Below are 12,639 nucleotides of genomic sequence, written 5' to 3'. Positions count from 1 at the left end.
ATCTGAATATTGTATGCTAATCATGTCCAAATTGTTACATAGAAAGATAAAATGTGCAAAATGCACTAGCATATGGCGTGTTAGCTAGCACGGAGCTGTGGTGGTTGAGTTAGCAACAAAGAGTAGGACATTTGCGTCAATCATTTCAGTGATAACACTGTTCAACAAAAATTTTTAATCGCAGATGGCTTTGTGTGTCTGAACGTATTGTCGACGCTTATTTGGGGAAAATTGCAAGGTGGCTTTATTTCTATTTCATACACAAGGCAAATCAATGTGCTTTACACAAGCAAATACACAACACGTACAAACATCAACAAACAACCATTAACAACATTCAGAAGCAAACAAAAATAACTTCCTAAATTACGTACAAAAAAAAAAAACATACATTGACATTTAAACACATTAACAGCAAAGATTTAATATTTACAGGTTGAGTAGTTTTGAAAGCATCACATTTACACTTTTAAGATGCACTGACACTTTTACAGCACACCAGTCTCACTTCCCTTCATTTTTTGAAGCTTCAAAGATGGCTGCCATTCTCACCAGCACACTCGTGTCTCTCAGCAAGCTTTTTACAAGAGAATCTTTTAGCACAAACACTGCAACTGAATGGTTCCTTCCCACTAGGGGTGTTAAAAAAAAAATCGATTCGGCAATATATCGCGATATTACAGGACGCAATTCTCGAATTGATTCAATAGGTGGCAGAATTGATTTTTAAATATCAATTTTTGATGGGAAAATATTCAACAAAACGTCTTATAGTTAGAGTTCACACCGTAAACATGGAAAAATGTTTACTAAGTGGCTCAGAGTTATAAGGTTGAAGTTTCAGATAAATAATACATCCATCCATTTTCTTGACCACTTATTCCTCACAAGGGTCGCGGGGGGTGCTGGCGCCTATCTCAGCTGGCTCTGGGCAGAAGGCGGGGGGCACCCTGGACTGGTTGCCAGCCAATCGCAGGGCACACAGAGACGAACAACCATCCACACTCACAAGCACACCGAGGGACAATTCGGAACGTCCAATTAACTTGCCATGCATGTCTTTGGAAAGTGGGAGGAGACCGGAGTACCCGGAGAAGACCCACATGAGCACGGGGAGAACATGCAAACTCCACAAAGCAAGGCCGGAGCCCGGACTCGAACCAGAGTCCTCAGAACTGGGAGGCGGACGTGCTAACCACTCGCTCACCGTGCCGCCTATAAATAATACATTTTCATACAAATCTTACAGTGTACAAGATTACTGATTAGTATTTTCTAAATTTGAGTTAAAAAAAAAAATCGCAGCAATCGACAAACAAAACCGTATCGGGATTAATCGGTATCGAATCGAATTGTGACCTATGAATCGTGATACGAATCGAATCGTCAGGTACGAGGCAATTCACACCCCGACTTCCCACCATGTATTCTTGTGTGCTTTCTTAAATTTGACATGGAAGAGAAGCTTTTTCCACAATCTGAGCAGGAATATGGTTTCTCTCCAGTGTGTGTTTTTGCATTTGGCTGTTAAAGAATTGGTGGAAGCGAAGCTTTTCACACATTTTGTGCATGAATATGGTTTCTGTCCCGTGTGTGTGTTCTTATGTGGCTTCTTAATTCAGGCTTGGCAGGGAAGCTTTTGCCACAGGCTGAGCAAGAAAAAGGTTTCTCTCCACTATGGATTCTTGTCTGTGCTGTTAAAACTGACTTGTCAGAGAAGCTTTTGCCACAATCTGAGCAAGAAAAAGGTTTTTCCCCAGTGTGTGTTCTTGAATGTAATGTTAAATGCGACTTCTGAAAAAAGCTTTTGCCACAATCTAAACAAGAAAAGGGTTTTATCCCAGTGTGTGTTTTTGTGTGTATTTTTAAATTTGACTTGTCAGAGAACCTTTTGCCACAGTGTGTACAACCAAAAGGTTTTTCCCCAGTGTGTCTTCTTGTATGTGTTGTTAAAGTTGACTTCCGAGAGAAGCTTTTGCCACAATCTAAACAAGAAAAAGGTTTTTCCCCAGTGTGTCTTCTTTTATGCCTTGTTAAAGCTGACCCCCGAGAGAAGCTTTTGCCACAATCTAAACAAGAAAAAGGTTTTTCCCCAGTGTGTCTTCTTGTATGTGTTGTTAAATCTGACTTCCAAGAGAAGCTTTTGCCACAATCTAAACAAGAAAAAGGTTTTTCCCCAGTGTGTCTTCTTGTATGTGTTGTTAAATCTGACTTGTTAGAGAAGCTTTTGCCACAATCTGAGCAAGAAAAAGGTTTTTCCCCAGTGTGTGTTCTTGAATGTAATGTTAAATGTGACTTCCAAAAAAAGCATTTGCCACAATCTAAACAAGAAAAGGGTTTTATCCCAGTGTGTGTTTTTGTGTGTATTTTTAAATTTGACTTCAGATCGAACCTTTTGCCACAGTGTGTACAACCAAAAGGTTTTTCCCCAGTGTGTCTTTTTGTATGTTTTTTAAAATCTGACTTGTCAGAGAAGCTTTTGCCACAATCTGAGCAAGAAAAAGGTTTCTCGCCAGTGTGGCTTCTTATATGTCTGGTTAAATGTGACTTTGAAGAGAAGCTTTTACCACAATGGGAGCAAGAAAAAGGTTTCTCGCCAGTGTGTCTTCTTGTATGGTTTGTTAAATTTGACTTCCAAAAGAAGCTTTTGCCACAATCCAAACAAGAAAAAGGTTTTTCCCCAGTGTGTCTTTTTGTATGTTTTTTAAAATCTGACTTGTCAGAGAAGCTTTTGCCACAATCTAAACAAGAAAAAGGTTTTTCCCTAGTGTGTCTTCTTGTATGTTTTGTTAAAGCTGACTTCCAAGAGAAGCTTTTGCCACAATCTAAACAAGAAAAAGGTTTTTCCCCAGTGTGTGTTCTTGAATGTTTTGTTAAATTTGACTTCTGAGAGAAGCTTTTGCCACAATCTAAACAAGAAAAAGGTTTTTCCCCAGTGTGTCTTCTTGTATGTGTTGTTAAAGCTGACTTCTGAGAGAAGCTTTTGCCACAATCTAAACAAGAAAAAGGTTTTTCCCCAGTGTGTCTTCTTGTGTGTGTTGTTAAATGTGACTTCCGAAAGAAGCTTTTGCCACAATCTAAACAAGAAAAAGGTTTTTCCCCAGTGTGTCTTCTCAAGTGAATTTTCAAACTTCCTTTTGAACTCAATGTTTTCCCACAGTGAGAACATTTGCAGGATTTGTCGTCAGTGTGACACGACCTGTCACCATCAGCGCGTTCATCATTACCATCCAGATTATCATCATCATCATCATCATCATCATGAGAAGAAAGGGACCTTATGTCATCACTTTTTATTTTTGATGGTCCCCAGTGGTCTGCATCACTTTCTGGAATCATGTTTTGAGGATTTAAGATCCTGTTTGGAGGCTCCGCCCCTCTGCCCTCCTCACTCTCACCCTTGACTTCATCTTCACTCTTTAAAGGGGCGAAGGTCATTGGTGACTTGGTGACGTCATCCTCAACCTCCTCCTCTTTGACACGAACGGGCTTTTCTTCCTCTTCGATGTAAGGATGTTCTGCCTCCTCTTTAACATTCGGAGGCTTCATGTCCTCTTGGTCAGGACGAAGATATTTCTCAGCGACGTCTGCAGGACACAAGAACACAAACACACATTTGGGTTGGTCAAGTCAAATTTCAAGCGTGAGATGATGCGCATTATTTTTTTATTTTATTTTTTATTTTTTTTGTGTGTATGTGTGCGTGCGTGCGTGCGTGCGTTTGCGTGCGTGCGTTTGCGTGTGTGCGTTTGCGTGCGTGCGTGTGCGTGCGTGTGCGTGCGTGCAAATACGTATAAATTTATACTCATTCATTCACCTAAAACCTTATAAATATCCCATTACCCTTCGCCTTAACCAGGTACTTCAGAATCTTGCCAGAGTCGTGAGGTTTAAATGGTCAGGAGACCAGAGAAAAGGTCAGAAAAAAAAAAAGAAATAAAGAGAAAAGAAAGGTAAATCAAAGTGAAATCCAGCACCGACCAAACACTTCCTGCCTTCCCCATGATTACAAAATCAAAGTCTTACGCCAACCCCGGAAGCCTCTAAATTCCAGCAAATTTAGCGAGATCTCAAGAGCCCAGAGGAAAAACTAAAGAGAGGAAGGAGGGAAGGATCGATAAGGCAGAGTGAGATCCATAGAAGCCAGTACATCCAATCCATCAAGGTGAAGTCCAGCACCAACAAGACCCCTCCTGCGTGGTTACAAAACCAGAGTCTTATGCCAACCCCAGAAACCTCATACTTCTAATAAATTAAGATCTCAAGTGACCAGAGGAAAAACTAAAGAGAGGAAGGAGGGAAGGATAGATAAAGCAAAGTGAGAACCACAGACACCAGCACCAACTGATTCAAGGGGCTGTGGGAGGGAGAGGGTACTTCTGTTGAGTTTCAGTAGATGCTGGTGCGACGGATCTGGCATGCATAAGGACCACCACCAAAGAAAGAAGCCGTCAACCGCGGTCCAGCAAAGCGAGCACTCCCCCCCCCCCGGAATCCCCAGGCCGCGGCAGCACCAAGGCCACCCCCAAGCCACCCGAGCGGACACCGGTCGGCGAGCCGACCCAGACACCCGGAACACCCCCGCCCCAGCCCCGGCCCACACCCCCGAGCCCAAGGCCGCAGAACGAGGCCCAGCGGGCCCCCACAGCGCCCCACCGGTCCCCAGCCCCCATCCCCCCACACCCCACCCAAACCCGCCATCCACCACGACCCAGGCCCCACCACCCCCGACCCCCAAACCCCCGAACACACCCCGACCCCCAGCACCCAACCCCCCACCCACCCATACCTCCACCCCCCCCCAAACAAGCCGCCCCCCCCGTGAACCCGGCCCCCCGCGAGAACCCCCCACCCCCCCCCGGAAACCGGCACCGGGCAGCAGAGGAGGAAGCACCAGGGGAGAAGGCGGAACACCAGAACACCGAGCCCGGTGGGGAGAGGCCCCGGTCGTCACGCCAGAGTACTAGTGACACCTAACCCTGTTACTGAGTCCGCCAGCTCGCCGGCTGGCGAGCTCTACCCTTACACCGTGAATGTGGCCCCACCCAGTGTATATACAAGTGTGTGCGTGTGGTGCATTAAAATTGGGAGCAGGTGAGTCGGAGCAGAGGGAAAAAAATTTCCCCTACTCCGACACACCCGTATCTCCCCCAAAAAAATGAATATGTATATGTGTGGTGCATTAAAAAAGGGAATGGAGGGACAAAGTGGTGGGGCAGGGACACAAATGGGGGGGACCACAGCGCTGCCAGGCACTGCAGTCCATCCCCTCTGATGGCTCCCCGCCCCAACTCACCCCTCCCCTTGGACGTGAGGTGCATTAAAATTGGAGGGGAGTTGAAGGGTGAAGACGGTGTTTCCACCCTTCCCCACCCCACCAAGAAATGTGTTGTGTGCCCTATGTGTATATTTACAAAGTGTATAGTGCAAGCTAGTGAAGTGAGTAAGAGGAGCGACCAGCGGGGCCTCACCCAACCCGGCGGGTGTAGGTGGCACGCCCGCCCCCCAGCACCACCACCCCCACCTCATCCACCCGGCACCACAATGGGCGGACAGCCAGCGCAGCAGGGCTACCGGACAGCCCACCGGCCACCGGAGCCCGCCCGGGGCGCCAGGAGTTATACCGGAGTGGGGCAGGCCCCAAACCCTCGCCCGGCCCCCGGAGCCCGACGCCCGACGCCCGGGCCGGGGAGGGAGCCCCGGGCTGCAGGGCAGGAGGCGGGGGGGGGGGGGGGGGGGGGAAGGGACCGGGAGGCAGAGGAGGAGGCGACGGGGGGGAGGAAGGGGGAGGGGAGAGGGAACCACGGGGCACACCGGAGGCCCACCCACCCCGAACCGCGCCGCCGGGCACGGAGCAGCGGACCGCGCCGGGACGGCACCGCCCCGGGCACCAGGGGAAGCACCCCAACACCGCACCCCACAGGGGGCCCAGGGAGCGGCCAAGACGCAACCGCCACCGAGCAGACAACGGGGGGGGGGGCAGAACCACCCCCGCCCGACCACAGGGGACGGCGTCAAGAAAGTTGACTAATTAGCATGCAGTAACACCAAGTGTTGATGCTTAGTGCCCACTAGAAATAGATCTTAAGGAGTTATTGAGTATAGTGTCGTATAGTGTGGTATGCTCGAGCCCACTAGCAGCAACTAGGTTCCTGACTATATAAAAATAAAAACAATCAGATACAAAATACCAAATACAGAAGCAGCGAAAACAGAAGTTGTAACGATGTGGTGGCTCTCGTTAACAGGCAGAATCTTGGCAGGATTAAGTTGCCAAATTGAGATTTAAATATTCTATGTACATAGACCATATTTGTTTAAATCTTGATACTTGATTTTTATTTAAGGCAGAGATTTTTTCCATTGAGATATAATTTATTAGTAAGTTTAACCAGTGGTCGATATTTAGAGATTGTTTATTTTTCCAATTGACAAGGATTATTTTTTTAGCAATAGTAAGGGCTATAAATATAGATTGAGATTGTTTACATGGTAGCTCAGTTATTGTTAAGTCACCTAGTAAACACAATCTTGGAGATACAGGAAGCCTACAGTTTAATATATCAGCGAGCTTTTCCAAGATTTTAGTCCAGAAATGCAGCACTGGAGTACATGACCATAAAGCATGAAGATAAGTATCGGCAGTGTTTTGTGAGCACTGGAGACAAATGTCGGAGTCAGAGAGTCCCATTTTTTTCATCATATATTGTGTAATATATGTTCTATGAAGTATCTTATATTGGATAAGTTGCAAATTTGTCTGTTTGGTCATTTTAAATACATTTTCACAGATTTGGGTCCAAAAGTCTGGTTCCGGAACTATAGACAAGTCTTTTTCCCATTTTAAAGTCGGTAAATACGTTTTATTTGTGTATAAAAATAACTTATATATTTTTGATATTTTCTTTATTGTTGTTGGAGAAAGCTTTATAATATCTTTAGCTAAGACAGGCAGTTGGAGCGTATCCTGAAGTGTTGGGATTTGTTTCTTAACCATATTTTTAACTTGCAGATAATGTAAGAAATTTCCCTTTTTTATTTCATATTTCTGGACCAAGTTTGTATACGATATAAACTTATTATCTGAGAAAAGATGATGAAGGTGTGTAATTCCTTTCTGCTCCCATAGGCTTAAATGGAACGACTGATTATCAAGTTGAAAGTCGGGGTTATGCCAAATGGGAGAGAGCCCACAGGGCGCCAATTGGGAGTTTGTAATTTCTAATGCCTTCCACCAGGCAGTCAGGGTGGCGGCTATCATTGGGTTTTTAAAACAATTATGTCGTCTTATTGATTTTGTAATAAAGAGTAAATCTGACAGTCGAAGATTATTACAATCCTTCTGCTCCAATTCCAACCAACAGTTAGTATCTCTGTTGGGTTGTGTCCATAGCACAAGATATTGTAGTTGATTAGCTAAATAATAGTACATAAAGTTTGGTGCCTCTAAACCTCCTTTAGATTTACTTTCCTGAAGAGTAGATAGACTAATTTTGGCTTTTTTTTTATTCCAATAGAATTTTATGATAGCAGAGTCCAGCGATTGGAACCAGTTAGACGTAGGTTTAAATGGAATCATTGAAAATAAATAATTAATCTTTGGTAAAACTTTCATTTTTATAGTAGCTATCCGTCCTATTAAAGAGATCGGAAGATTATTCCAGCGCTCCAGGTCACTACGGATACTATCCAATAATGGTGGAAATTTAAAGAAGTTAATTCAGTTAACTTAGGTGAAATTTTAACACCTAAGTATTTTAAATTACCTGTAGGAAAGGAGTAGTGTGGATCCTGACTTGTAGGATTCCATGAATTTTCTGTAATAGGTAATAATGTTGATTTTGTCCAGTTAATAGAGTAATCTGATAAGTGAGAGAATTTAGTTATTAATTTAAATGCTTCCACTAGCGAGATAGCAGGTTCTTCTAAATAGAGTAATATATCATCGGCATATAGATTAATTTTATGTTCTATTGTCCCGGAGTGGATTCCTTGGATCCGTCTATCCTGACGTATAGCTAATGCAAGCGGCTCAATAAATATAGCAAATAATAAAGGAGAAATTGGGCACCCTTGTCTTGTTCCCCTTTGTAAAGTAAAACTGTGTGACGTAATCCCATTAGTAGTAACTGTAGCTTTAGGAGAATCATATAATATTGAGACCCATTGAATGAATGACTCCCCGAAGCCGAATTTATTTAAGACAGCAAAGAGGAAGGACCAGTTAACTTTATCGAATGCTTTTTCTGCATCCAGCGAAATAACAACTGCCTTTTTATCATACCGCTGTGACATACTAATCAAGTTAAAGAGTCTCCTAATATTATTAGTAGAATGACGACCTTTAATAAAACCTGTTTGATCACTATGAATAATTGTCGAGATTACCGTCTCTAATCTAAGATATTTCTCAGCGACGTCTGCAGGACACAAGAAGACAAACACACATTTGGGTTGGTCAAGTCAAATTTCAAGCGTGAGATGATGTGCATTATTGTTTCTACAGTGCACCTCGACTTGGGGCCACCGCACACTCGGATTGGCCCATCCAAAAAACAAAAAGAAAAAGGAAAAAAAGTATTGGCCTTGTTAAAAATCTGACAGCCGATATAAGGTCAAATCTAAAACCATTTTAATCTCTCTCGATTGATTCAAGTCGACTAAATTGAGTTGAGTTGATATTGTCCATCCGCATACATTTCAACTTTTACATAGAAAATTAAAACACCTATTTGTAACCATAGTTAGGCTGGAAGACCCCTACTTCCACATGATTCATCCCATTCTCATCTTTCAATTTAAACATATTCCAAATATTCACGCCTTACCCACAATTCCCGATTTTGTACCCAATTTTTCCTCATGCATTCTTAATGGGAGATTCTACATTTACTTCCACATTTTTCATCCGATTCACTTTGTACCAACTTCAATATATTCCACCAAATCATACCACGAGCTCTTTTCCTGTTCCAAAATTCACGCCTTACTCGCAATTCCCGATTTCGTACACGTTTTTTCCAATGTATTCATAATGGGAGATTCTACATTTCACATTTACTTCCACAATTTTCATCCGATTCACTTTGTTCCAACTTCAATATATTCCACCAATTCACGCCATGAGCTCTTCTTTTTCACTTACAAAATTAACGCCTTAAGACAATTCCCCATTTTGTACCCTACCTCTCCCTAATTCTACATTTCACATTTACTTCCACATTCTTCATCCAATTCACTACATTCCAACTTCAATGTAGTCCACCAATTCTCCTTTTTGAGTTCCAAAATTCACGCCTTAATCACAATTTCCTATTTTGTACCCTACGCCTGCCCTCAGCGGCAGCCATCTTGGCCAATTGATTAAGTTACGTCCAAGAGTCTCACTCGGGGTGGCGGCCATCTTTGCCAATTGATTTGGTACACCAGGGATTCTCGCCGGGAAATGCCCCGGCTTGAATAGGAAGTGACCTGATTTCAACAGGAAATAACCCGATTTCAACAGGAAGTGGCTTGTTTTCAACAGGAATGACCCGGAAGTGACCTGAAATCAACAGGAACTGACTTGTTTTCAACAGGAAGTGACCCAGAAGTGACCTGATTTCAATAGGAAGTGACCTGTTGATTTGAACAGGAAGTGACCCAGAAATGGCCAAAAATCAACAGGAAGTGACCTGATTTCAACAGGAAGTGACCCGTAAATGGCCTAAAATCAACAGAAAGTGACCCAGAAGTGGCATAAAATCAACAGGAAGCAACACGATTTCAACAGGAAGTGACCTGATTTCAATAGGAAGTGACCTGGAAATGGCATAAAATGAACAGGAAGTGACTCAGAAGTGGCTTTAAATCAACAGGAAGTGACACAATTTCAACAGAAAGTGACCTGATTTCAATAGGAAGTGACCTGAAATCAACAGGAACTGACTTGTTTTCAACAGGAAGTGACCCGGAAGTGACCTGATTTCAATAGGAAGTGAATCGGAAGTGACTTAGAAACAACAGGAAGTGGCCCGATTTCAACAGGAAGTGACCTACCAATAGGAAGTAGTCCAATTTCAACAGGAAGTGAGCCTTACTCCAGTCCTCAATCTTTCCTCCATTAATTAATTCACTCATTAATTTACCTTAATTAAGCGCAACCGCTTCATTCCATTTTCACGTGTCGTCTTGTGCGCAGTTCGCATATATGCCCATATGAACTCGGCACTGATTTGCAAAACGGAATCGATTGTCATTGACTCCCGTCTTCGTGAATGCTGCAGTTGCAACCAGTGATATTTTTGTCGACGAAGAATTGACATCATAATTTTCGTGACTGTTTTTCCTGACGAAAATGAAATGAAAACTAAAATAGAAGCCATTCATTCAGACAATAACTATGATTAAAATTGACTGACAATTCCGTCAATGACTAAAATGAAAATGAAAACAACACAGTCGTGAAAATTCACACAATCCAATCAGAATGAATGAGAAAAGAACCACTCAGAAAAATGTTGTGTTCACTGCACTTTAACTCAACTTTATTTATAAAGCGCTCTAAGAACAGGCATTGCTGTATACAAAGTGCTGTACATAAACATAAATTGTGCAGCTGTAAAATTAATCTCAAGCAATTTAAATTATGCACTTTTTCTTATTCAGTTGAAAAGTTACAATATTGTCAGTTGAACATGATTCATTGAAACAAGAAAGACACCATTGTATGAAATGTGTCTTGCGTGTTAAACTACAGTCACAAATAGGGGTGCTATAATATTCTGCATAAAAGTTTAAACGTATGCTGAAGGAAAACAGACTAAACTGTGAATTTAGTCGACTAAAATTGGATCAAAACTAAAATACAATCAGAAGACTAAATTATGATTGAAACTTGTTAATTTTAGTCAAAAGACTAACTAAAACTAAATTAAAATTTCTTGTCAAAATTAACACTGGTTGCAACAGCAGTTGAATATAATAATGCAGTAATCATGACAAAACTGTGACTGTTTTGTAAAAAAAAAAAAAAAAAAAAAATAAAAAAAAAAAAAAGTATACCGACAAAAAAAATTAATTTGTAGTATTGTACCACCGTCTTATTGTTCACCTAAATTTTCTTAAAATCGCACACGTCTTGTCAGATACATTGGCATGACTGTATAATCGGCCTCTGTCCGGAATCAACCAATCAAATCAATTTATTTCACTCTTTAAAATAAAGTTGAATTGAATTACTGTGTACAATAATGAGGACTGCAGTGATTTTTTTTAACGCTATATAGTAGTGCTAAGCAAGGGAGAGTAATAAGAAGTGTACAAACCTGTTTTGTGTAGCACAATTCGAGTCTGCTCGCAAACATCGTCCAGCAGTTGAAAATGTTGCTCGTTCTCTTCTTTGACTCCAAAATGTTCCTCCTCGTCCTTTGGTGTCGTTCTCGCCGACATTTTGGCACAATAATGCCAACAAAGTCACACTTGGTCTCTTCCTGACCACGTGTTATGTGCTTCTCTTTGTTAGCGGCTAGCGAGCTAAACTAAGCTAAGCTAAGCTAAGCTAAGCTAACTTGGCCGAGAAGCATCAACGCGCACCGAGAAGAGTTTAAACACACGCCGACATTTAATAAACGGTGTCGCAGACCTTCAAAATGGTGATGGGAGTCCTGTGTGTTCAGTCCAACACCAAATAAGAAAGAATGAATTAGCAGAGGACGTCTGATGAAACGCGATGTGGCCGCCGGCCACGGCAGTGAGCACGTGAAGAAACGAACGTAGACGTGCGGCGGAAGTCAGGCAGGACACGCCCCCGCTGCGCTATGATTGGCTGCTGGAAACTGTCCGGGGGCTTCAGAGTAAGCATTGTCATCAAGTCATCGGCAGATGTCGCCATTTTTGCTGCGGTTGGAATCGAAAGTCTCATTCCCTTTTTTCAGTATTTTGTTCCCGATATAATTGTGTCGGGGGGGGTGTCGCAAACGGGGCCGGGCGAAATTGTCAGCTGCGTGACGTCACTCCCACGGCAATTTGAAAACACACATGGATTTTTTTTTTTACTCACTCATTCACACGTTAGCTTCTGTGAGTGAGTGAGTGAAAAAAAAAAAAACAATACGTGCGTGCTGTCAAAGTCCACGAGAGTGACGTCACGCAGCCGACAAATTCTCCCGGCATCTTTAAATTAACATTTTAACCTTGCCCTTTTTCTTTGTAAATACCTTAAAACCAAACTAAAATATATAAAAATGCAAAATATAAATAAATCTTGAGCAATAGTGTTGTAATTTATTTACCAAGGAGCGTTAGAGGCGTGTCAACCACGACAGCCCCACAACATCCAGAGTCTTTAGGAACTACGGGCGGATCTCATCCACCCTCAGGGCCCTGCCACCGAGGAGATTTCCAACCACCTCAGTGACTTTGAACCCAGAGATGTTACGTATGGGGTATGGATGGACCCAAAAGTGGAGGAAACAGGCAGGAAGAGCAAGTGGAAGAAGGATGTAAGGAACTTTATTGACTATGACGGGGAAGGACTGGACGAGACTGAAGGGAAGGACTCTGGGCTGGACGTGGACACAGATCATGGCAGAGACTTGCCATGGTGTGAGGCAGAGACTTGGTGTGGCTGACTTGGAAGACTTGGCGTGGCAGACTTGG

General features: G+C 42.9%; 1 protein-coding gene across 1 annotated transcript; it reads right to left on the bottom strand.

Moving 5' to 3' along the window:
• Window positions 1-620: 620 nt before the first annotated feature.
• LOC144006975 (uncharacterized) lies at window positions 621-11,671 on the bottom strand. Its single transcript, XM_077506158.1, has 2 exons — window positions 11,307-11,671; window positions 621-3,587 (listed from the first exon to the last, which is right to left on the bottom strand). The coding sequence occupies exons 1-2, from the start codon at window positions 11,428-11,430 to the stop codon at window positions 1,555-1,557; spliced, it is 2,157 nt and encodes a 718-aa protein (XP_077362284.1). The 5' UTR covers window positions 11,431-11,671; the 3' UTR covers window positions 621-1,554.
• Window positions 11,672-12,639: the final 968 nt, after the last annotated feature.

Source organism: Festucalex cinctus, chromosome 1 (genome assembly GCF_051991245.1).
Source record: "Festucalex cinctus isolate MCC-2025b chromosome 1, RoL_Fcin_1.0, whole genome shotgun sequence".
Taxonomy (NCBI): Eukaryota; Metazoa; Chordata; class Actinopteri; order Syngnathiformes; family Syngnathidae; genus Festucalex; species Festucalex cinctus.
This window is presented reverse-complemented; position numbering and strand designations above follow the sequence as displayed.